General features: G+C 35.8%; 2 protein-coding genes and 1 long non-coding RNA gene across 3 annotated transcripts; 1 reads left to right on the forward strand and 2 right to left on the reverse strand.

The window, feature by feature from the left end:
* The first annotated feature begins 626 nt into the window (after positions 1-626).
* On the forward strand, positions 627-10,653 carry LOC127456377 (aminopeptidase N-like). The gene is made up of 20 exons (XM_051724831.1): positions 627-1,265; positions 1,881-2,020; positions 2,379-2,509; positions 2,919-3,039; positions 3,783-3,937; positions 4,048-4,155; positions 4,366-4,509; positions 4,615-4,680; positions 5,468-5,533; positions 5,635-5,768; positions 6,765-6,850; positions 6,999-7,132; positions 7,651-7,706; positions 7,815-7,962; positions 8,059-8,144; positions 8,225-8,329; positions 8,428-8,604; positions 8,691-8,831; positions 9,966-10,047; positions 10,193-10,653. The coding sequence occupies exons 1-20, from the start codon at positions 664-666 to the stop codon at positions 10,349-10,351; spliced, it is 2,841 nt and encodes a 946-aa protein (XP_051580791.1). The 5' UTR covers positions 627-663; the 3' UTR covers positions 10,352-10,653.
* A 152-nt stretch (positions 10,654-10,805) lies between these two features.
* arpin (actin related protein 2/3 complex inhibitor) lies at positions 10,806-16,528 on the reverse strand. Its single transcript, XM_051724832.1, has 6 exons — positions 16,196-16,528; positions 15,754-15,829; positions 14,545-14,677; positions 13,852-14,058; positions 13,593-13,756; positions 10,806-11,243 (listed from the first exon to the last, which is right to left on the reverse strand). The coding sequence occupies exons 1-6, from the start codon at positions 16,285-16,287 to the stop codon at positions 11,235-11,237; spliced, it is 681 nt and encodes a 226-aa protein (XP_051580792.1). The 5' UTR covers positions 16,288-16,528; the 3' UTR covers positions 10,806-11,234.
* Positions 16,529-18,986: 2,458 nt separating this feature from the next.
* On the reverse strand, positions 18,987-23,945 carry LOC127455671 (uncharacterized). Its single transcript, XR_007899719.1, has 4 exons — positions 23,747-23,945; positions 20,634-20,756; positions 20,358-20,422; positions 18,987-19,856 (listed from the first exon to the last, which is right to left on the reverse strand). It is a non-coding gene; the product is annotated as an uncharacterized LOC127455671 (long non-coding RNA).
* Positions 23,946-26,031: the final 2,086 nt, after the last annotated feature.

The following is a 26,031-nucleotide window of genomic DNA, read 5'->3' on the forward strand; positions in this document are numbered from 1 at the left end:
CAGCATGGATTTTTTTTCTTTCAAGAAGTTTTAAATGTTCACTAAAAGGAGGAGAAGTTGGGGATGGGGGAGCATTACAAAAAATTAAGTGCCAGAATTCCCTCCCCTATTTTTTAAGGAAAACACCTGTGCCAAATTTCACTTGAAGACATACTGACTTAATAGGACAAGCAGCTCAATGAAACCCATTAATAAGTAATTTGGAAATGTTTCTGGGCAGCACACTTCTGCCAAGGTCCTAAACATCTGAATATCTCATGCTGGTCTAAGGGTCTCTGGCAGAACATAGTATGGACTCAAGAGGATCAACATGGAAATACTCCCTTTGATTCCGGTGATTAAGTGAATATACATTTAAACTGCACATCTCTTTTATCATATTATAAGTTGGCCAGCTGATATTATAAGTGATTCCAGATGTGGGGGACAGAGCGATAGGACACGGTTCATGTGAAACATCATCATATTTGTTTGTTTCTGGCTCATCCACGCTAGTTAATGTGTAATCTTGAGATGTGGTCTTAGGCGTGGCATTAGTGCTTGACGCCTTAAGTAATACAAATATTGTCATGGTCTGTGAAAGGGTACAGAGTCTAAAAAAGGGATAGCAAGGTCTTTACGCTCACTTCATTCTTTGAGGTTTCTCAGACAGAAGAAGCAGACATGGCCAAAGGAGTGTTGATCTCCAAGTCCCTGGCTGCTGCCACTGGGATCCTCACGGTCTCTTGTGTTTGTGGTGTGGTGTTGATGCTTGTGATTTACCAAATTCAAATAGGTGAAAATCCTCCAGTGCCTCCACCATCTCCAATTCCTGCAACGGCAATTCCATCAGGACCTCCACCGTCTCTCAGACTTCCTGACAGTTTGATTCCGGAGAGCTACAGTGTATTTCTCCAGCCATACCTTTCTGCAAAGCTGTCTACAGACAAGGAAAACGATACAAAACAATCCTTTTTCAAGGGAAATTCGACTGTTAGATTGAAGTGCGTGAAAATCTCCAAGAGCATCTTCCTTCATGTTCGGGACCTAAATGTGACAGATGTACAAGTGACAAATTCTGATTCTAATGAGACATTATCAGTGAGGAGTTATGAAGTACATTACAATGAAAGTAATTTTCTTGAGATTCAACTCAACGATGTGCTAAAAAATGGGACCTACTATGATCTGTTCACTTCATTTGAAGGAGAACTTCTTGATGACATGTCTGGGTTTTATCTGAGCCGGTACACAGAGAAGGAAAATGAAGAGGAGGATGAAGAGAGGTAAAGAAAGAAAGTATTCAGAATTCTCAATTATATCAGGGAAACTAGTTGGGAAATACTTTACAATAAGGTTGTATATGTTAACATTAGTTAACATGATCTATCAATGAACTATACATTTACAGAATTCATCAATCTTGGCTACTGTTAATGTCTTTTAAACTTTAACCAAGATAAATGAATGCTCTATGTATATATACATTAGAGCCCATTCTTTCCAATGTTGCTTTTCAACCATGTTATAGGGTTCTGCGGAAGAAAAAAACACACATAAATAACTTATATAGTCACTGAACAAATTTGCATGTGTAAATGTATAAGTCTAAGATACGAGTTATATATTGGCATTTGCTCCCACAGACACCTCTAAACTTTCTTTTCACAATTTGCACTGTGGGCTATCTTTTGTTCGGGAAAATTTTTATGTTCAATCCTGAGAAGTATTTATTGTCTTATAAGTCTACTGAGATTTTTGTGTTTCATTTAGTCGTACGCCTTCCCCAAGTAAGACATCCCTGCCATGTGCATTTGCTGTTGTTTCATACACAAAATTGCTTTGGAATGTTTGTCTAATTACATAAATGTCTTGCAATTTTTTTTAAATACCATAAACAGATTCCTTGCTGCCAGCCAGATGCAACCCACATATGCCAGGAAAGTTTTTCCTTGCTTTGATGAGCCAGCTCTGAAAGCTGTGTTTAATATAACCATTGTCCACAGAAGTGACACCATGGCCCTGTCTAACGGCAAAGAAGGTTAGGATCATTACTAATTAAAAAAGTCAAACTCTCAATGTACTGAATGATGATTTAACACATTTCATGTGTAGATATTAAATCCTCCTGTCTCTGAATCGGGTTACATGTCACAACTGCAAATAGTAGTTTAAAAAATGTACATAAATGTAGAAAACATTGTTTTTAAGCAGTTTGTTATCTGCAGTTGGAGAATATTTCCTTTTTTGTTTTGCATAGGGCTGCAAATTATTAAGAAATGTAAGCTTTAAAATAAAAAATGTTAAACTGCAAAAAAAAAAAAAAAGAAAGAAAAAGAAAGGCACAGAAACATGTATTTCTGTTCAATTCATATTTTCTATTTTTGCTTTATCATCAGATTATGGGACAATAATTGGAGAAGGCTGGGTTATTACTACATTTGAGCCGACCCCAGTCATGTCAACTTATCTATTGGCTTTCTCTGTATCTAGCTTTGCCTCTAAAGTGATATCTACAGGGAAAATATCAGTATGTTCCTTTCATTTTTACTTAAAGGGATAGTTCACCTAAAAACTAAAATTCTGTCATAATTTACTCACCCTCATGTTGTTCCAAACCCATATGACTTTCTATCTTCTGTGGAACACTAAAGGAGATGTTAGGTAGAATGTTAACCTCAGTCTCCATTTACTATATTTGTATGAAATAAAGAGCAGCTTCAACATTCTTCAAAATTTCCCCATGGAAGAAGCAAGTCATACAGGTTTGGAACAATATGAGGGGTGAACTTTCCCAATTAAAATTCCCTTACAAATTCTTATTTATTCACTTTTTTCAACATAATTATTACACACAATATGCATTATTGGAGTTGTTTGATTAAAATAAAGGTGTGTTTCCTAAGTCATTCTCATCTTTTCTTTTGTGTGTTTTCAAGACATATGCTCGACCTGAAGCTATTGCTGCTGGCCATGCTGACTATGCAACAGAAACAGCAAAGACGATTCTAGACTACTATGTGGATATATTTGGATTGGGATACCCATTGGACAAATTATGTAAGTAAAAAGAAAAGCACAAATAAGGTGAATGAAAAGTGTTGGTACTTTATTTGTGGATGAAGTTCACCATAAATTAAGAGAGAACACACTCCTCAATCTGAAATGAGAACATACTGTACATCCTTTCTGTTTAGCTGAGAAACTAAAAGTCTAAGTGTCAATAGTAAGACAAACTGGTACAAGCTGCATCCAAAGGTAAAGCAGTTGCCTTGCTGCCTAATCAGTTCATGACTTAACCATCAGCAGTTTTGTATGAAGGTACCTAAGAAAACTGGTCAAAGAACATTTTGAAAGACGTCTTATTTTCATCATACCTCAGTAAACAGCCTCCAGCCACAGTCAAATAAAACAGAGATCCGTATCATTCCACTGAAAGGAAATAAAACTTAAAGGGATAGGTCACCCAAAAATGAAGAGAGCTCACTCACATATTGTTCCAACCCTGTATGACTTTCTTTTCTTTTACTTTCTATGGAACACAAAAGGAGATGTAAAGCCCAATTTAGCCTCAGTCACCATTCACTTTCATTATATGGACAAAAGATACAGTACAATGAAAGTGAATGGTGACTGAGACTAACATTCTGCCTAACATCTACTTTTGTGTTTCACAGACAAGAGAAAATTACATGGGTTTGGAACAACATTAGGGTGATGAAATTATGACAGTATTTTAATGTTTACTACCACTTTAAGATGTAAGATATAGAGGATCATGACCAAAATCTGTTGTATTGCAGATCAGATTGCTGTGCCTGACTTCAGTGCAGAAGCCATGGAAAACTGGGGTTTAATTTCATATCGGGAGGCAGCTCTGCTGTATGACAAAGCTACGTCATCTAACTTTGATAAAGAATTGGTGGCCACTGTGATTGCTCATGAATTAGCACATCAGGTAAACTTATTCAAATGTTATGTTATCACATATATATATTAATAACATATGTAATGTTAAGGTATTGGGTCTAAATTGCCTTTAAATTTCTTCCCTGTGCTTAATTTCAGTGGTTTGGAAACCTTGTCACAATGAGCTGGTGGAATGACCTGTGGCTGAATAAAGGATTTGCAACATATATGTCGTACTTTGGGGCAGAAGCTGCTGGCTGGGACTTAGTATGTCATTGTTTAAATTTTAGCGCATTGATTTTAACAATGCACCCTAGTTAATTCAATAGTTTTTTGTATAGATTATAATCACTTTCATCAATCTTTGTGCAATAACTTCAATTCTAATAACCTCAAAACTTGAGTTTTGAGTCTACATTCCATGTGCCCTTGTATCCAAGAACTTCCTTATGTTGTATCATTCGTTTATGTTTTCAGAAAGATCTAATTGTTCTCAGAGAAATCCAGACTGCCTTTCAAGTGGATTCTTTGAATGCTTCCCATCCTCTCAGCTTGCCTGAAAGCCATATTGAAACATACTCTGACATCATAGAACTTTTTGATGACGTCACCTCTAGCAAGGTTTGCAAGACTTCTCAGTTTATCGTTTTGACAGCCAGTACTAACAAGCTTCATACTGTATACAAAATGTTCACTGCATGATTATGTGTGCTCTATATTCTCTAGGGTGCTGCTGTGTTGAGAATGCTGTCTACATACATAGGAGAGGAAGATTTTATGAGAGGGATTAAGGTAAGTCAAAATTAATTGAATCATATGCGCTCGCGTGCGCGCACACACACACACACACACACTTTTTGTGACACTTTACAATAAGGTTGTATGCATTAACATTAGTTAATGCAATAGTTAACATGAACTAACAATATAGACTGAAATAAAAATACTTTTAATTCCATTATGAATTCAAGGAATAGTTCAACCAAAAATTTAAATTCTGTCATAATTTACTCACCCTCATGTCGTTCCAAACCCATATGAATTAATTTCTATTGTAGAAAAATTTGGAAGAACATCCCGGTCCCTCTTTTTTACATATACAATGTCAGATTAAAGCAGAATCACCAACCACTGCCATTTTATTGAAGAGAGGGACCGGTATATTAACAATGTTTACTTTTGTGTTCTGCAAAAGAAAGAAAGTCATATGGGTTTGGAACAACATGAGGGTGAGTAAATGATGACAGAATTTTAGTTTTTAGGTGAACGATCCCATTAACATGATTAAAATATTTTTAAATCAACATTACCTAAGATTAACAAATTTTGTAAAAAAAAATATTGTTCATTCATCATTAGTTCATGATGTATTAACTCATGTTAATGTATAAAACTAAACAAAAAAGTAAAGTGTTACGATTTTAAAGTTTTCCATTACTCATATTTTAACTTACATTTTTTCATGGTGTAATATGGCTTTTTGTGTTTTCCCCAAAATCACATTATTTATGTTGAGGAGATGACTTTGTAGAATGGTCAGCATTCTGTCTTTCTGATGGCTAAATGTGTATATTTTTAGACATATCTCAACAAGTTCCAGTACATGAACACAAAGTACACAGACCTTTGGAAATGCTTGCAAGAGGTAAATTGAGAACATATACTGTATATTCTGTTCAATTTTTCATTTGTAATAAGTTGAAATGTTATGAAAGGGTGATTACAAATATTTCCCACACTGACCAGGAGTCGAAGAAAAATGTGGAAGGCTTTATGAGCACATGGATTGAGCAAGTGGGATACCCAGTAATCACCATTATTACAGAGACAGGGGAAATCTCCCAAGAACAGTTTTTCCTTAAGCAAACAAAGGGCCATGGGTGAGTTCCAAGAGGCAAATTACATTTTTTTTTTTTTTTTTAATTGTTTTTTTTTTTGGTTAACTATTAGCCACAATGAAATAAATCACATAATCATCATGTTCTCACTGCTTGGACTCTATGTGACATTGACGATAGAGATTCTATATCTTGTTCAACCTCAAAATTCAATCCTCCTCAAATTCATTTTTAGTAGTGTTTGTGGCATTTAGGCTTGCACTAGTCTTGTTAAAAAGAATAAAGACTAATTTTCAATAACTGGAATCATTTTAATTTATTGCACTAGTGTGTCCGCAGAACTGCATCTTAAACATCTTAAACAAATTTCTGTATTTGTTTCCATGCAATTAAGTGTTTAGTATTACATTCTCTCAATAGCATGTATCATTTTAACACTGATAGTGGAAGGGGGTTGTTTTGTCCCTTAATTTGACTGTCCACACCGTTATGTCATGATACCGTGACCTTTAATCTACTGTATGTTATGAAATGATGTCACACTTTGAAGGTGGACATCAGCAATTCAGCAAAATATTTGTGATGTTAGTTATGTGGTCAATAGGGAAAATTACTGTAATTTTAAAATTAATATATTTGTGTTAATAGAAACACAAATCCTCGCTATACGTTTACAGATATGTTAACAGGGTATCTTTCAAAAACCATGTAGTGGCTAATTTTACCCACTGAATATCAACCCTGTTATTTTTCACCCTGACCATGACCATGATGAAATTTTAAGTCATTTAGCATAAGTCATTGAGCATTAAGTCATTGAAACCTAAAGATACCTATAAAAGTATGTTTCATTTTTCAGAAGTTTCAAAGCTGAAGTCACTGAATTTATAGTTATATAATTGTGAATGTTTGCTTTTTTTTTTTTTTTTTTTTTTGCATTTGTAAGGTAAGCAGGTTAAACTCAGATAAACTAATTTTAAAATGATTAGTCCAAAATATGTTTTGTAATTTTTGGTATTTGTAATTTTTTTTTAACAGCATTGCATGGCAGGTTCCAGTCAGATCTGTTAAGTCTAATGATCTTGAGAAAGTGGACGGGTATATACTGAAAATAAACGGTCCAGGTAAGGAACGGATAAACTTAAAATGTTTAAATCCTAAATCCTAAAATATAAATAAATCAAAAGATGCGTAACAAAAAACGAACAAACAAACAATCTACACTTGTTCGTTGTGAATAACCCTTCGACGCATCCCTGCATTCTTTCATAGTTCAAAAGCCAGAATATCGAATTGAGGATGAGAAATGGCTTCTGGCTAACGTTAACTGCACTGGCTTTTTCCGTGTGAACTACGATGAAACAAACTGGTATAAACTTCTTAGGCAACTTGAAAGTAATCATCATGTAAGTATTTCCATGTTGTAAGAAAATCCATTTTAATCACCTTACAATTAAAGTTTTTTTGTATTCGATTGCAAAGCCCCAGAATATTGATGTGATCTGCTTAGGTTACACTGTTCGAGTGTTTTAACTTTGAACCTATAATTCATTTCATTGAAAAATAATTAGGGAAAAATTTCAGTTTTCACAGTGTCTCTTTACAGCTCAAATAATACATGAGTTTTAACAGAAGAATTAATGTAAGTGATTTTATAAAATTATAAGCCTTACTTTTCTGCCTTTTAAACCCTCCAAAAATTGGCCCCATTCACTTCCATTGTAAGTGCCTCACTGTTATGTTTTTTGCTTTTTTTAAAGAAAAGGATGGAGTCTAAATAAATGTTTGTGGTAGTCAATATTATGCCACAAATGCTGTTGATTGAGCTTAACTTATATTGAACTCAGTATACTCCTTTAAAGACTAAAATGACTAAAAGCAGTGTTTTGAAGAAAGTTACATTTTACATTTCACCTATTTTTAGGTCATTCCAGTCATCAACAGAGGACAGCTCATCGATGATGCTTTTAATCTTGCAAGGTGCATTTTGTCATTCAGCTAGTATTGTAGATAATTTAACTTCTCAATGTATGTGCACTTTGTGATTTGTTGCTGTAGATTATAACTTTTTTTCTTCTTTTTTTAAAGGGCTGATCGCCTCAATGTCACTATTGCACTAAGTTTAACCAAGTATCTGATAAATGAAACTGAGTATATTCCATGGGAGTCTGCACTGAGAAACCTGGACTATTTCATCCTTATGTTTGATCGTTCTGAGGTCTATGGTCCGATGACAGTAAGTTATGTGTACATGAGGAAACATGTTTCATTTTCTGGTAAAACACAGTGAAATAATGCTTACTCCCAATATTTACTGTAAAATTCTATCTAGAAATATCTACGCAAGCAAGTCACACCGCTATATGAGTACTTTAACAACACAATAAATGGAAGCATTCCTGAGAGCCTCACTGACCAGTAAGCATAATTTTTATTGTCCTTTTCTAATTTTTGTTGGACATTTAACAATATTTTTTTTTTTTTTATTCTTTTCTCAGGTATAACCAAGTAAATGCTATTTCAATGGCCTGCAGCAATGGCCTTCCTGAATGCATCACAAATGCTTTAAGACTGTTTGAAGATTATAAAAAGGGCACAAATAGGTGAGTCACGGTTTTAAGATAAAATAGAATGATGGTAACTGTATTTACTGGATTCTTCTGGATGCAACTTACTGTGTTGTACTGACATATTTTTACAGCACATTATGGATTCATCCAAATTTGAGGGCATCCATCTATTGTAGTGCAATAGCTGCAGGTGATGAAGATGATTGGGAATTTGTGTGGGAAGAGTTCCAAAGGGCCACAGTCGCTTCGGAGAAAGACAAATTGAGATATGCCCTATCATGTACCAAAGAAATCTGGTTGCTTAACAGGTCAGGGCAGACATGTGAGACTTTATTCATTTCAGTGGCCACTATGTTTACGTCATACCAAATCTTTTACATTTACAATCCCACAGATACCTTCAGTACACTCTTGACCCTACAAAGATAAGAAAGATGGATCTTGTCTCTACCATAAACTACATTGCCAAAAATGTTGCCGGGCAGCCTCTAGCCTGGGATTTTGTTCGCGGTCATTGGTCCTACATCACACAAGAGTAAGTTTAAATGTTAATAATTATAAATTATGTGATGCACTGTTAAATGAAAACAGGACACCTAAGAAAATCAAAGGAAATCACTTCTGAGGTCTAATGATGATTCTTTATGCCAATTACGTCTTCTGCAAAAGTAAGGGTGTTCTGGTGTCTTTCGCTTGAAATGAATTGTAAATTATTTGCAACCTGGTCTCACAGAATCATGTTACTATACCTACATTTTTTCAAAATGATTTATACGTGGTTTGTTGTACGTATCGCGACAGTTTCCAGGTAAAATAAACACTAGAGGCGCTACAACGACTTTTATTCTCTTTCACACAATGTTCATAAACACTTCTTTTTTTGCCCTGTTCCTCAAACAATTCCATCTTATTCCATCTAATTTTTTTTTAATATAGCACATAACTTGTATAGCGATACATTTTAAAGTTTGCATGACATAAACTACATTTACAATCTTGTTCCGCATGCACAATAAAATTGCACGGTAGCTCAACTGATGTTTGAGATCAGAGAGAAGCACCACATAATGACAAAAAAATGTTGCATTTTTCATGTCACATTTGCTTTTTATGACCCTGTCTGTTAGGTTTAGGTTTAAGGTTTAGGGCAGGGAGGAAGGTTTTTCTGATTTAAAACTCGATAGATCATTAACCTTATAAACCTCTTTTGTTTGGAAAATTAAAAAATGTATTCTTTAAGTGCCACATAGTAAACATTTCACCTTGGAACTACCGCAATAAATTCATGTCACCACAGTCACATAATTTTCATCAGATCAGGCCATTTATTTTATTCCTTTCCGAATTGGTAGACAACCGAGCATGTCACTGGCATCTCCCCTAACTATTTGTAAACATTCTAATCCCAAATGTGTGTATAATTAAGATGTTGCATTAGAATTATCTTTCACATAAGGCATGGGAACTACGATACCATATCATGCAAATTATAACACCCAAGTTGCATAACGGTATCAAAGATCAGCAGCAATGTGGGGTCCAAAGGTCTCTCAGCTGTAAATGAATGATAGTCCTAATTGTCTCACAGATTTGATCTCTCAGTTGCCAGGAAATCATAATTATACACCCCTCTATACTCCTAACACTAACAATCATCTCTATTTGGCAGGAATGGGGCTGGCATCATGTCCTTAGGCAGTCTGTTAGATGGCGTGACAAAGAGATTCTCAACAGACTTTGAACTTGAACAGGTGCCTTTGTCCACTCCTTCATTTATTTGTAGAGGAATGATAAAATATAATAGTTGATATCTGAATGATTCCGTTCAATCTTAAACCGTATTGACACGTTTCCACCAGTGATCTTACACAAACTTTCAAAATTGTCTCTACACAGCTGAGACAGATACAGCGGGAACAGGAAGAGGATGATCAGAAGCTTGCAACTCGAGCTTTGGAGCAGGTCATTGAAAGGACAGAGGCCAATATTAATTGGGTGACAGAAAACAAGCAGGCTGTTTTGGACTGGTTCCGTGAAGAGCTCAAGGATCATTGAGTTCTAGGTCTGCAGAATCAAGGGAATACACAATGGAGCCAGTACAATGAAAAACAGATGAAAAGGCATTCCACAATGATGGCAACTCCCTCCTGTGGCACAGTGATGGTTTTTATCAAAAAAGGACTTGAGGAGAAGAAAAAGAATGTGCAATTTTGAAATGGCTACATAACACATTCCCTGTGTTACATGTAGAGTAGTTACCATAATCTACTGTGAATAACAGAGAAAAGGGTGTAATGAATTTGTTTAGTAGTCCTTTAGGACAGCTTAATTTATTTCTTTTAATATGATTTTGTTTTGTATAGGCTTATATTACTAACTCAGTACTGTTTACAAATAACATAAAATCCATAAAACAAGCACAAAGTGCAGTATGATATTAAATTATAAACATCTATAATTTTGTAATTTTATTGGAAAAATATATATAAATTCTACAAATACAAGCAAGTATTTTTAAATATAAATTTTTTTATTAAATCATAGTCATAAGTTTGTTGATCACTGTGATATTGATGAAACTGAAAACTCTTTGTCAAAGGTTGTGATGGAGTGCTTCCATGATACAAATATTTTTATTATCAAACACTTAACCCTTAAATAAAGTGCAGTGTTTTTACACAATTGTTGTTTGTTATTTTTACACATAAAAGTGATGATACAGTAATAAGTCAGAAATATTATGATCCGGTAAATAACAACAATAACTACAAAAATACAAGTCCTTAATTTAAAATTACATTTATTGCAATTACTATTAATTTTTATTTGATTACATCTGAATAATAACTGTGAGATCTTGTTTCTTGATGATCATACATTTGGGGGAAAGATGATTAAGGCATGGTGATAGCCACTCCTGGAACCTCAAAGGTGCGATTCAGTCATCCTGAAAGGAAATGAATGAATGAACGTTACATTTATATAGCACTTTTCTGACACTACACTCAAAGCACTTCACACAGTGAACAGGGCACTCTCCTCAACCACCACCAGTATGCAGCATCCACCTGGATGATGCGATGGGAGTAACAGTGCACCAGTACGCTCACCACACACCAGCTATTGGTGGAGAGGAGATAGTAGAGTTATAGAACCAATTAATTAATGGGGATGTAGAGCCGAGGAGGGCGGGGCCAGGCTGGAATGACACACGCCCGGTCCCCAATCAGCCTGATGGGGCGCGCGAGGGATAAAGGCGGCCGGGGACGACAGTTCGAGAGAGAGAGAATTACAGGCAGCTGTACTCTGTGTTTATGGTTGTGTGTTTTTGTTTAAGTTGTTTATTAAATTATTATTTATATTCTTAAGCCGGTTCTCACTTCCTCCTTTCCACTGAACCCCCTTACACTGGTGCCAAAACCCGGGAAGGAGGAGGGATTCCCGTCGCAGAGTCCTCGACACTGCCGTCCACCCAGGGGAGCGCTGCTGCCATCCGACAGGGGACGGAGTAGCCCGACCACCTGGACGCGAGGAGCGGCCGCCGTCCGCGAGGCGAGTGGGGACGGGACTCCCCGACCGCCTGGAGCGAGGGAGCCGCTGCCGGGGGCGGAGGAGTGCCCTGCCGTCCCCCGGGAATGCGGAGGGGTCAAGAGAAGACCGTCATCCGCGGGGGGAGGAGGGAAGCGACTCCCCGACCACCTGGAGTGGTAGGGCCGCTGCCAGGGGCGGAGGAGTGTCCCCACGGGACGCCGGGAACGCGGAGGGGCATTCTGTCCGCTGGGGATAGGAGGTCTGACTCCGGTCCGCCCGGGGAGGAGCAGCTGCCGTCCGCCTGAGAGGGTGGAGGAGTGATCAAGGACCACGCGACAGCGCATCAGAGAACCGGTGAGTTTCTTTTTCTCTCTCTCCTCTCTCTCTCTCTCTCTGTCGCTCCATGTTGGCCTTCCCTCGCCTATTTTGTTTTGTTGTTGTTTTTCCCCTCCTGTCTCCTCCCAGAGAGGAAGGGGGGATGTACGTCATGCCGGGGGCTCCCCAGCCTGAGGCAACGCCGGGAGGAGTGTAGAGCCGAGGAGGGCGGGGCCGGGCTGGAATGACACACGCCCAGTCCCCAATCAGCCTGATGGGGCGTGCGAGGGATAAAGGTGGCCGGGGATGACAGTTCGAGAGAGAGAGAATTACAGGCAGCTGTACCGTGTGTTTATGGTTGTGTGTTTTTGTTTAAGTTGTTTATTAAATTATTATTTATATTCTTAAGCCGGTTCTCGCCTCCTCCTTTCCACTGAACCCCCTTACAGGAGGCCATGATTGAGAAGGGCCAATGGGGGGAATTTGGCCAGGACACCAGGGGTTACACCCCTACTCATTACGACAAGTAATGACCACAGAGAGTCAGGACCTCAGTTTTACGTCTCATCCAAAGGACGGTGCCTTTTTACAGTATAGTGTTCCCATCACTATACTGGGGCATTAGGAATCACACAGACTGCAGAGTGAGCACTCCCTGCTCTCCTCCCTAACACCTCTTCCAGCAGCAACCTTAGTTTTCCCCATCCAGGTCAAATCAAATCACATTTATTGTCACACAGCCATATACACAAGTGCAATGGTGTGTGAAATTCTTGGGTGCAGTTCCGATCAACATAGCAGTCATGACAGTGATGAGACATATACCAATTTACAATAACATCAAATTAACACAGCACAATTTAAAGTCTAATATACACATAATTACACACAACACAATATACAAATAATAACATACACTGTACAGTATACAATATGCACAATATAGATACACATTATTCAATAAAAATAAAAAAAAAAGCATATGTAGTAGTATATGTAGAATGTATAGTATTGACATTCAGGCTGTCGGTTGATAGTAAGTTGTTAAGAGAGAATATATATAATAATAATATAATTTATGACAGTCCGGTGTGAGATATAAGAGTAAGAGTAATAAAGTGCAGTGCTGATGTATTGACCAGGCTCAACCCTGCTTAGCTTCAGTGGGGACCCGGTCTTGAGCTACAGGGTGAAATGGCTGCTAGATAGGAAATATCCCATGCAACATAAAAGATGTTACAGTTTTGCACAATGGAAGTGCATCCAATAAACACTGTATTGGATCATGACATTTTTTACTTTTTCCTAAACCTCTTGATGACTGAATAATAAGAATTGTTTTGAGGCAATGGTAAACGGCTCAAAATTACACATCTGTACATCATAAACATAAATAAATCCTTTGTGGTCAGTGCAAAACACAATAAGTCTTGAGAGAAGAAAAACGTACCCATTCGTCATCATCTGCTCCCTCTCCTTGGCCTGTACTCTTCCCTGTACTCTCCCGATCTGCTTTGTTTGACATTATTTTGTCTGTCCAAGATGCTCCTGCATTCTCATCCCCAGCAAAGTTGCACTTTGTCACTGTACCACTGTCCAGTTTGGCAAAGGAAACTAGGCAAACACAAACAGACAGAACAGCATATATATCCACCTTGATGGCAAATCAATTTAATACTATTTTTAAGTTGTGTGGATACAGTACTCACAAATAAAGGGCCCATCTCCTTTAGTTTTTAGACGGATTTCTTGGACTGTCTCTAGCTCAGTTCCATCCATCTCTGCCTCTGTGATCCAGAAAGCAAAGGTCTGACTGGGGTTATGTTTTTCCGTCACTTTAAGCAGATCGTCCTTATTCACGATGTTACTCAGTTGGCGCTCATCGAGAAAATCTGTTTCACCCTTTGCCTCCACTTCTGCAAGGTTGACACACAAAACTACACTTTAAGAAACTTATCATGCAACAACTCAATCTTTGAGACTTACTGTAAAATTATATACATGGCCAGTGTTATTATGATACATATTTTATACAGAAAAGGCCAAAAATGCATTTAGTAATACAGAAAAGTGGGAAATGGAATGATAGCACAGACCTTAATCATACAGTATTTTTAATTAAAACATGTAATGTATCCATGAAAATAAAAGTGTAAAAAAACAAGTTGTGTTTTCAGTTCATAATATTCCACTGCCATGCACAGGTAAAATATCTGGAAATATTTGGAATGATATTTGGAAATTGATTCCAGCTTTAGTTATTGCATGGTAAAACTGAAAGCTGTTGAAACAGGCCAAAGAAAAGAAACAGATAAAAACATCTTGCCGTATTAAAACTGAAAACGTTCTACAATCTGATCAAATTTATGGTCACAAACTAAATACTCAGTAAGAGTACTCACTGAAGGATGACATGAGATAACCTGTGTTGACCTTCCTGGTTTCACTGAAATTAGGTTCAATCTCATTTCCTTTAGAATCAAATTTTCTGCGATGGATTCGGCTGGGTTTAATGTACAAAATATTATAGCGCTCCTACAATAAACACAAAAACAGAATTTAAGAATAAGGGTCATCGACAAATAAGGTTGTCTGAGGTGATAAAAATGAGAAATATTTTAATGTAGTTTAAAACACGTTTCAAGTTTGTAGAAATGTAATCTTTGTGTCGCATTCCTTTTTATATATTAAAAAAAATATTTTTAAAAAAAAATAAAAAAATTAATGACTTTAAAAATGTTTTGTGGTGTAACTACCAAGTAAAAGGTATTTAAGTACTTTCCTTGCACCTTGAACACATAAGAGTGGACACAACATATTCATAAAAATAAAAAAAAAGGACAAAAATGCAACTTTTTCAAGGTAATTTTTTATTTTTTTTTACTAATATAAATGAATTGAACATTCATTTTTGAGTCAAGAATATCAAGAAGTTTTCTCATGGTTATACCACATGACCTGAACAAACTTCCCACTATGTCTTAAAGGTCTGAAGGGGTCCTCTCGGTATTTGTCAACATAAAAAAATAAAACAATAAAAAAAAATGTCTACTTACATGTTGGTTACACCACATGACTAATTTGGTGGACAAAGGTTTTTCAATTATTAATGATTTTATAAAACACAATAGTTACACTGCTTATTTATTTTAAACAATAACATTAACAATAACTTAACTTGTAACTTTTTTTTAACAATAACATTTAAAGATTTTTCTGCACTACTCATGCTCATATATATACAGTACATAACAGTCTCTGGATGGTTATACAACATGATATTTTTTTCTTTTAAGTGCCAGAAAAAATATCAAATTGACTTTTAACTCAAGAAAATTAAAACATGTTAATCATAGAACAGGTGTATTCAAGTAATTGTTTTGTGTTAATTGCATTTTTTGTGCATTTTTGAATAATTTAATAGATTTGGACAAAAAAAATGAGCATCAGGTCACTGACAAAATTATAACAGACTCAAGTGATATTACAAAAATGGCAAGATAATTGGATGGACGAGCCTTGGGATGCATTGCTGGGGAGGAGATAGGTTATTTATGGCAAATTAAACGAAATAGTGATGATCATGATTACTGTAGTGTAAAGAACGTCACCTTTCTGTTGTTTACATCTGTTATGATGTGGCGTGACACATCCACGACTGTCCCCTCTAAAATGACACCATGGCCACTGGTAAGAGAAAATGGTACACGTAAATCTCGAGAACTCATAGTACAGTCCTTAAACACACGAACCATGGTAACAATAGTTTCAACCAAAATACCACAGTTACTACAGTGATTGTAAGTGCAATAAAACTGCAACTTTAACACTGTCACAAAACATGAAATGTTAAATAACAGAAGCTTAATTTCTCTCACTGTTTGAAGCAGATCCCATATTAATTCATTGTGGTCTTACAGTTATAAAAATATTTTTTTCTAACTATTTGGATACTATGGTTAAAATGGTAATTATTTGTAAGGGTGTGGGGTAGACATGGCTGTGCATTTGACAGGACAGCGCAGAAATCAGGGAAATATTTAAAAATATTACCTCTGGTAAACTAAAGGATCCCAAGTGAAGGATAGTTTCTCATTATGCACTGGTTTGTTTATTAACGCTGTGTTGTGATAGATGCGACTCATCTTCCCCTCATTTGTTTGTTTCGACGAAAGCTTTGCTACTTCCTGTTAATACGACGTCACTCGCTGTGAAATCTGATAAATTGATGTTATTCCACATATACAAAAACGGAATTTAACGTTGCGGGGAAAAGTTGAGTGTACGTTGTACTTTTTAAGCCAAAATAAATAAATAAGAATATGAAAGTGAATTGTCCTCTGGATATTTTCCATGCAGGAATGTTTCCTCGAGTGTTTTGAGAACACCAACCATGCTCTTCATTTGCGCAAATCGACTTTTGAGGAATAGCTGGTTCTCCAAAATGTATGAAGGTAAAATAGTGCCTAAACGATTTTCATGAGCAGAGTAAGATTTGTAAAAGCGTAAATGAAGTTTCAAGCATGATAGAAAAAGTTGCAAGCACAGAGTAAGATTTGTGAAAGCGTAAATCAAATTGCAAGTGTAAAAATAAATTGCATGCGCACAGAACATTTTGTGAAGGTGTAAATCAAGTTGCAAGATATTAGCAATACTTTAATGCTTTGCATAAGTGTAATTCATGTGTTGTGAATCTGTTATTTCTTATTAGCACAAAGTAAATTTGGTGTGTATTCTTCTGACTTTTTTTCTCCGTGCTTACACTTTTGGCACTGTTTTTGCACCTAGGCATGGCCAAAAACATTGCAAACCTGCAGTCAGTGATTTGCAAGCAAAGAAAGGGTGTCATGAACAGCAAAACAGATTTACAGCATAGAATCATGTCATGAATGATGAATCAATCTGTATGTGTAAAATAAACTACTGAAAACCTGTAAATGACTTGTGTTTGTGGCATAAATATTTTCCCGAAATAATCCGATATTCACTGTTGTTGCCCTCACACTTTTGGCTAGGGATCGGCGGATCAATCCTAAAGTATCGATACTTCTGATACTGATGTTGTATCAAAAATATCGATCCTCACACAAAAATATCGATTCTAACATTTATTTATTTATTTTTTTAAACTAGGGATATTATTATTTGGTTTTCCTGAACATGAACAATAATCATAAGATTCAAAGTGAAATAAAAGGATTAGGCTATATATTAGCAAATACTTGTGCAGGATAGGAACTATTTCTTCTTCCGCTCATCTTAACATGCAAAAATGCTGAAAGATACAAGCAGACAAGCACTTGCGACCGTCACAAGACTCGTTCAAACAAGAGGGATCAGTGTCTTGTAGAGGTAATGATAGAAAATCAGAGAAACAGTTTCTGGAGTAAATTCACACTAAAATAACAACATATCTAAAGACATTTCTTATAACGAGTTTGTGTGTAATTGTTGATAATAAATAATTAAATACAATAGTTAACCAGGGTTTTACTAAAGTAATATTGTAGTAGTAACCATGGTTAATTGTGTGGTAACTATGATTTAAATAAATACCATGGTTAAACTATAGTTACTGTAGTGAAACCATGGATAATTTTTGTAAGGGTAAACAAAACAGAAGTCTAATAATTTTCTGTTTAGGCTCATAAATGTAAAAGTTTTTTTAGTTGAATTATGACTAAAAAGAATATTTTAAATTACCCATTTTATCCCAATAAAAAAAAAAAAAATTCTACTAAATTGAAGTATTGGTATCGACGATATTGGACTTGGATTAAAAAGAAAATAAATGGTATCGCCCATCACTACTTTTGGCACGAATTTCTCACTGAAAAGAGTTTTGCAAGCGCGAGGGGGAAGACGGGTCTACCTGCTTCTAGTAACCAATTAAATGAGGTTTTCGTTGACCAGTTTACTCTGACCTGACCTGGTTTAACAACGTGACAGACAGCTTCTTCTTCATATGGCTAAGCATCATTCCTCTGGGTATCTCTCCTCTCTTAAATATTAAACTGAAATATTAATACATAGACAATTTAATAATATTTAGTATAATTTTTCATTGGCAAGGCATTTTGGTGAATAGATGGAATTAGCTGGTATCACAGAACTCATTCTAGAAATCAAATAAATAAAGTAAGCCATATAAAACAGATAGATAGATTGTTTACTTAGAAGGAGTTCAATGATATCAGCAAGATCCATCCATCCATCCATGCCAATGATAACTGAAAGTAATTAAAATATAATTAAAACAATGAACAGCAACAAGAAACATTTGAACACCAGATTGAGATTTATATCAATAAATGGTGTCAGCTCAACTTTACACTCGCAATAAAAGAACGTGTATGTATTAAAATTTCTGTTTAATATTTAAGAGAGGAGAGATACCCAGAGGAACGACACTTAGCCATATGAAGAAAGGGTAGTGAGGGAGCCTTTTACCCCACATTTGGGGTAAAAGGCCCACACACATGTGGTAAAAGAGCCCTAGGGGGGTTATAGTGATATTTTGTAGATAGATAATAGTTATAGTGCAAAATAAATGAGTCAACTAATGCAAATAATTTTGAGACAGCTATATGCTTTTTTTTTTTTTGAGTAACAAATCGAGAATGCTTACTCAAATTAACTACTTCAGAAAAGGGTGCACTTTTCATTTTATTCAAATACACATTTAATAACATCTCAAGTATTTTATAAACAAATGAATTTCCATTGTGATTGGATCAGTCAATATGAGCCCCCTTTAAACATTTTTCAATACAAATCTATTCCCACCATTTAAGAAAAACATTGTGTTTTATGAGTACCCTATACAAATCTAAATAGGAGGTACATTCATCCATCCACCCACTTTATAAAAGAAATAAAAAAACAGCTTGTTTATTTCTATTATCTAAAAAAATAAAATAATAATTTATCTTTAATAATACTTAATGCACTCAATAATGACAAATATTGACAGCACCGGATACAGTATGATTCATACCCTTGCAAAAATGGATTTTTTTTACTATTTCTTTCTTTCTTGGTAGACTAGTTAGTATGTGGTAAATTTGCAGCAAACAAGCCAATTTGCCATAAATTATTGCCAGAAGTTTGCAGCTTATCACCGGTAGAAGTGAGCCTGCTAGCAAACCCTTGGCAACAATGGACAATATACCACTACTGGCAAACACTACTATGGCAAACCTGTGGCAACATTGAAGAGTTTAGCGTAAAACTCATTTGCATTTTCAAATAATGAATGGCAAATTTGTGGCATGTTTGCCACAGGGGTTTGCCAAAACTCTAGATTTTTGTAAGGGTATTTATTTGACCATGTCCAGATCCAGACATTTTTAAATAACAGAAATATTGATTTGTTCAATCAGGTCACACACTATTACTGTAGACTAATCATGAAGGCACTTGTACAGTAATTCCACCTCCTTGGATTCTCTGAGAATACTAAAAACATGATCTACACACGTTGGACAGCCCAGCCATATGTTTTGAATGTTTAGGTTCAGTCAGATACAGTTTGAAAGTAAACCATCCATCTGAGAGCTCCCTGGACACTTACATTACAGCACACTGCAATTTAAGGTTAAGTCCTGGCTTTTATATAGTTGGTTCTTGTCTTGGTCTGCTCTGCTGGTCGCTTCTTACCAGAGCTTGATAGCTCTTTGAGGCTGACTGATGATACACATTGTTGCAGCTTCCCCTGTGGAAATGGTTAAGAGTAAACAGAATATAGAATACACAGAATTTTCATTATAAAGCATTACGTTCTGCATTAATGCACCATGTTCCAGTGTTGCCTAGTAACTGCAAACAGCCTACAGTGAAGAAAATAAACAACATTACTTAGCGGACTTGAACTGAACTGTTTATTAAAATTATTATTAATAATAAATTGCACTGCTTATTAAACACTGGTGTCTTTCATCATATTGCTGTGGCCACAGATTTATTAAAGCCTAAAACCTCTTTACTCCCGTGGCTTATTGCTTTATTTTATTATCTGCCAGGAAACACTAACAGCAATGAGATTTTCTTGTCAGTTTTCCCTATGGTCTGGTTAAGGGAATGCATTATAAATTGTATTTTATATTTTATGTGTTTTTTATATTTTAAGTGATAAACTTAACGAGGACAGTTGAGACAAACTTGCAGTAAACTGGTTATGACAGATAAGCTTAAATAAACTTATAACACACCTCACCTGTTCTTTTAAATCAGATCTACTGTCACTGTATGAGGTGTGTGAACTTTGCTTTGAGTCTCCACCTAAAAAAAGGACATTCTTTCAGCACCACTTCAGCAATAAACTGTCCTGAACATTGTTATAACAGCCATAAAACCTTGATTTAGCACAATAAAAACATGTAAATCCAGTAAGTATTTTGAATCAAAGCCTCTTGGTACACATGCTGAGAGTCACTTTATTACACATCACATGTCTTACTATCTGCTGCTCAACAGCAACAAAGCCCCTTACAGTCTGTTTGAATGAGCTGGATGTTTATCCACACATTGTGTCACTGAGTCCAGTCACCAGGGGCTTCCATCTCATACAGCCGATCTCTTTCTTCGTCATGAATCTCAAGATACTCCCTGCAAACTTTGAACAATAATAAAAGTAATTGTGTATGCTTCTTTTCTCAATTTGGTTGTCAGGAAAACAAGGATAGCCAAGTAATTGGGCTTCTTCCATTACATCAATAGTAACAGATAAGAGTGTTTTTTATTAACAGCTAATGAAACCACTCTTATCAGTTCTTAATGATAAGCTCATGTACGCTGTGGAACTAACTGCAGCTGTCTTTAATTATACTTACAACATGCTAAGATTACTTATTTTTATTTTATAACTGATATAAAAACCAACAAGCATTAACAAACATAATAAACCACAACAAAACCAGTGTATGTGAAAATATCTACAGTGCCTTCAAAATGTATTCACTGATTATTTCTCATTCTGATCCCCTATTTTGAGATATTAACGTGTTTTGAGTGTTTACACTAAATACATTAAGAAGCTTTGTTTGCAATCATTGCAAGTACACCTCCGTGCAATGGTATTGACAATACTGTAATGGGAAAACTGCCTCTACAAAAAGTGCTACAATGGAAAATTTTTGGTCTTTGCTGTCTGATAAAACTCAAGGGCAAAATGGATCATGGATCATTCTGACAACATGAATTATTCTTTGTTATATATTGACTGATGTTCTTTCATTAAAAAAAAAATATTCTTTCATTTTTGGTAACATGAATGTTCTTGAATCTTGTTTGGTTATACATATGTTATACTGCGTTATTGAAAGGAGAATAAACTGTTTCAGTGTGTTTCAAACAAGGAACAAAACTAGTCAAAAATTGTTATATAGTACAATTTGTTGAATCTTTTTCTCTTATAAAACTTATTTGATCTTCTCTTATAAAATAATTGTTTAGATGGACAAAATTGAAAATTCTTTATAATTTTCAACCCTATAGAACTAATATTGCAGTAACTTTTCTCGGAGATACACTTTAGTTTGACTCAACTCTATTGTACACTTACTAAGCACTTTATTAGGAACACGTGTACACCTACTTATTCATGCGAATATCTAATCAGTCAACTGTGTGGCAGTAGTGCAATGCATAAAATCAGGCAGATACCCAAGTTAATGTTCACATCAACCATCAGAATGGGGAAAAAAATTGATCTCAGTGATTTCGAACGATGCATTTTTAATTATGTTTCTATCCAAGTTGCCAATTTAATGTATGTGAAAAACCAAATATTGCAAAAACAATATGCGAATAATGCCATTTTTCCATCCCATGTGTTCAAAAGAACAAAATCGTCACTTTTGGAGAAATTGTAGCTACTGTGACACTTTTGTTAATAAAATACTTGCAGTTTAGAGCACATAGACAAAACACTGTTTAGAACTTTAGGTGCATCCCAAACCGCACACTTCTGCACTATTTTACGCCATTTTGTAGTGTAAGTAGTGCAAGTAGTACGTTTACACTGAAAATGCTGCAAAAAGAAGTGTACTTTAAGTACCCGGATGATGCACTATTTCAACCGTCAAAAAGGAGTGTGGAATGTTGGGCACTTCATGCACTCAGCGTACGTGGCTTGCCGTACATAGCGGAAGGGGCGGAGTTACCTGGCTGCCCTGCTGGTCTGACAAAACAATTGTAAATAATGAAGAATGTAGCAGCTAGCGAAACTTCAGTGGATACAGCACCTTACAAATGTGAGTTGAATGAATAGGTTTTCTTAAGATCCCCAAGCTGTGTGAATATGTACGTTGTTTAAGATACAAGTGCTGAACTGATGTTGGCTACCCTGCTAAAGCTATCGTCACTTCCGTCAGCTGTTAAACGGCGAATGCTTCCACGTAATAAAAAATCGTTAAGTGTTCCATTTGGGACGATACTACACTTTGAAAATTCATACACTACATGGCTGAGTGCATAGTATATTTTAAAAGTGCATAGTGTATAGTGCGTCATTTGGAACACAGCTCTTGTCTCATGTCTGGGAGTGACAACTTGTCACACAGTTCTGGGAGCACTATGTGTGTGCGTTCCTCCTTTCTTAAATCTTTGTCGTGCGGATCTATAATATATTTTTCAAAAGTTTCAATAAACCTGCTCTTCGGCACAGTTCAAGTTTGTATTTGACTTATTTGCTCTGCAAACTCTATGCAGGCTTTGGGTTTTCTAGACACCGTTATTTCAAGATGACCAGAGCAACATTTCAGATGCGATGATTGGTCCAGTTCTGAACGAGTTATTCAGTCACATAATTTTTTTGTTGCACATCTTGAGTTTATTCAGTAAATGTGTTTCCATCATAGTTTATGCACATTTCTTCTTATTAATTAAAAAATGTATCCACCTCAAGCAAGCATATAATTTTTAAGCGCATTTTGGAGATTTTATTTGTATCTTGGTGTTTCCATCCAGCAGTTTTTGTGTGATATCCCAAAATGCACATACAAATACATGAATGGAAACCCAGCTATTGTTGGTGCCAGACGGGCTGGTTTGAGTATTTCTGTAACTGCTGATCTCCTGGGATTTTCACGCACAACAGTCTCTAGAGTTTACTCAGAATGGTGCCAAAAACAAAAAAACATCCAGTGAGCAGCAGTTCTGCTGATGGAAATGCCTTGTTGATGAGAGAGGTAAAAAGAGAATGGCTAGACTGGTTCGAGCAGACAGAAAGGCTACGGTAACGCAGATAACCACTCTGTACAATTGTAGTGAGCAGAATAACATCTCAGAATGCACAACATGTCGAACCTTGAGGCGGATGGGCTACAATATTAGAAGACCACGTTGGGCAATTTATTAGGACCATAGTGTTCCTAATAAAGTGCTCAGTGAGAGTAGTTCTCAATAAATAAAAAGGACCTTACTTTGGTCATAACATATACAATCAATACCTTTTAGTATTTAATATCTGTTTGATATAACAGACAAAATATTAAAGGTTTACATTACCTTTTTACAAAAAAGTCAGCATTTTCTCCTTACTAACACACTTGTGTATGGAATTGTACAGAACAGTTACTATAGCATTCACTTTGTCTCTCTAACCTCCATACATGCCAGAAGACATGGGAAAGCTAATTCCCAGAATCCCATCTGAAGGTTGGGATGAGCAGAAATCCTCCAGCATCTGTAAAGCCAGTCCATTCTTTCTCCAGTGAGAGCGAACAAACATGGTATCCAGTACAGGATGCTGATAACTCTGACCAGTACAGCCATCACACCTATGAGAGACAACACAGGAATAAAAAATAATAAACTTAACTCTTGTTTTTTTAAATCCACCATTCTCTTTGAAGCAACAATTGTCACTGGCATGCTAGAATGACTTTTCAAGTGGATGAGCAATGACCAGCAAATGAGAAAATAATATAACTCTTATTTTTGATGATGTAAAACACAAACGTTTCTCCATTTTGCCAGAGAATATTGGCATTTTCCCATAGGGAATAAGAAAAGTATAGGTCTTCCCCAGGAGACCGTTCCAGGATCCCAAATATAACCTGGCTGAGCAGGAATAACACTACTCTCTCCATCACTGTCTCCACCTGGGAAGAAAAGAATGAACACAACGTTAAAATGAACACAACATTAAAATCATAATTTTTGTGCTAAAAACATTGTGATATGTCTAGATAGTGCAAAATGAGGAGAACAGACTAAGTTTGTCACAATATCCACATTCTTAGGTTTACTTACTAACACAAGTCCATGTCTCGATTTGTTTGACGTCTTCAAAACATCACCAGTGAGTCACCATTGGCTAACAAGTACACAGCAACCACTACAAGAGGAGGTCATTCATGATCCAAATGAAGCAGAATGATGGAAAACAGGGGTAATGAGAAGGAAACTACAACATGCTTCAGCCATTCGGGTGTCATCCTCAGGTTTATGGAGAGCAAGAAGTAAATGTAGAAGGTCACCATCTCTCAGAAATGCAACCCCATCAATGTTTTCACAAGTTACTTGTACCTATAGATGGGCAATAATCACACATATCACCCAATACTTTGGTCATAACAAATAAAATCAATACTTTTTAGTATTTAATATCTATTAATTTATATATATATATATATATATATATATATATATATATATATATATATATATATATATATATATATATATATATATATATACACATACATTATAAGGTATTTTAATATGTAATGTCTTTATAATGATAAATGGACTCATGTATATAAATGTTTGTAATTTAATAAATGTAGGAAGTTATTGGCGCATTATGTGTCCATGGAATCTTTTTTTCCAGATCAAGGTTTTAAGTTAAAATATATATGAATGTGTAAGGGAAATTGAATTACCTGTCTATGTTAGGCTATATTTTACCCTTTTGCCATCACTAGTTCACTTTAATTTGTCCTGCGTTGTGACAAATTAAGTTTTAAAGTACAAATATTCCATTTAGCCAACTTTGTCATTTGTTATTAGTTCATAAAAGCTGCATGTGTATTAATAATAAAAGAAAATTAGCAAAACGCTGTTTAAAATAGTTTTAGATTATGTGTAGCATGTCATCTAAATTTATTAATATATCTCTGAGTGCTTGATTTGACAAACTCTGCCAAACTTCTTTTTTATTCTTCTTCAAGATGGGGGCTACATGTGGGTTTTGTGCCCCAGCGGCAATGGCCACTGCTGGGTTATTGAGTGAGCTGGGGGAAGTGTCCTGGTTTTGGAGTTTGGTGGCAGTTTTAGCAGTTTATATATGTTATGAAGGATGGAGGTTTCTCTATGTGGCCACATGTACCATCAAGAGAGATCTTGTGTAAATACCCCCCACCCGCGCCTTATAGGTCAAATGTTTTGCCCCAGCTTGTATGAGGTAGAATGTATGAAGTGCATTCCAGTCAAATCTGGCATGTACACATTGACATTCTGTATTATCACAACATAAATTACACATTTTAGAATAACAGTACAATAACTATAAAAACCAACCAAGAGATGTTGATCAAATCAAAGCCTATGGAATGTGTATATAGAGTATGTTTTTCTAGATTCCAGGCAGTAAGCTAGCCTCCTTCGCCATCCACTTTCATTGCATCTTTTGTTCATGAATGAAAGTGGTGACTGAGACTTTTGTCAATATCTCCTTTACACTTTACGGCTTATTTGGCCAGGGGTGTAGATTCTAGATGAAAAAGAAAGAACTGTGCTCAACTGTTCTGTTGACAGTCTGTCTTTCTGTCAACACATTTTAACCCAATCTCAAGGAATCACATTGGGAATACTCTTTAAGGTGTCTTCTTACCTTCCAATCTATTCTCTAAGTTAGTTGGATTCCATTTTGAAAGTTGGATCAT

This window comes from Myxocyprinus asiaticus, chromosome 18, assembly GCF_019703515.2.
Source record: "Myxocyprinus asiaticus isolate MX2 ecotype Aquarium Trade chromosome 18, UBuf_Myxa_2, whole genome shotgun sequence".
NCBI classification, from domain to species: Eukaryota; Metazoa; Chordata; class Actinopteri; order Cypriniformes; family Catostomidae; genus Myxocyprinus; species Myxocyprinus asiaticus.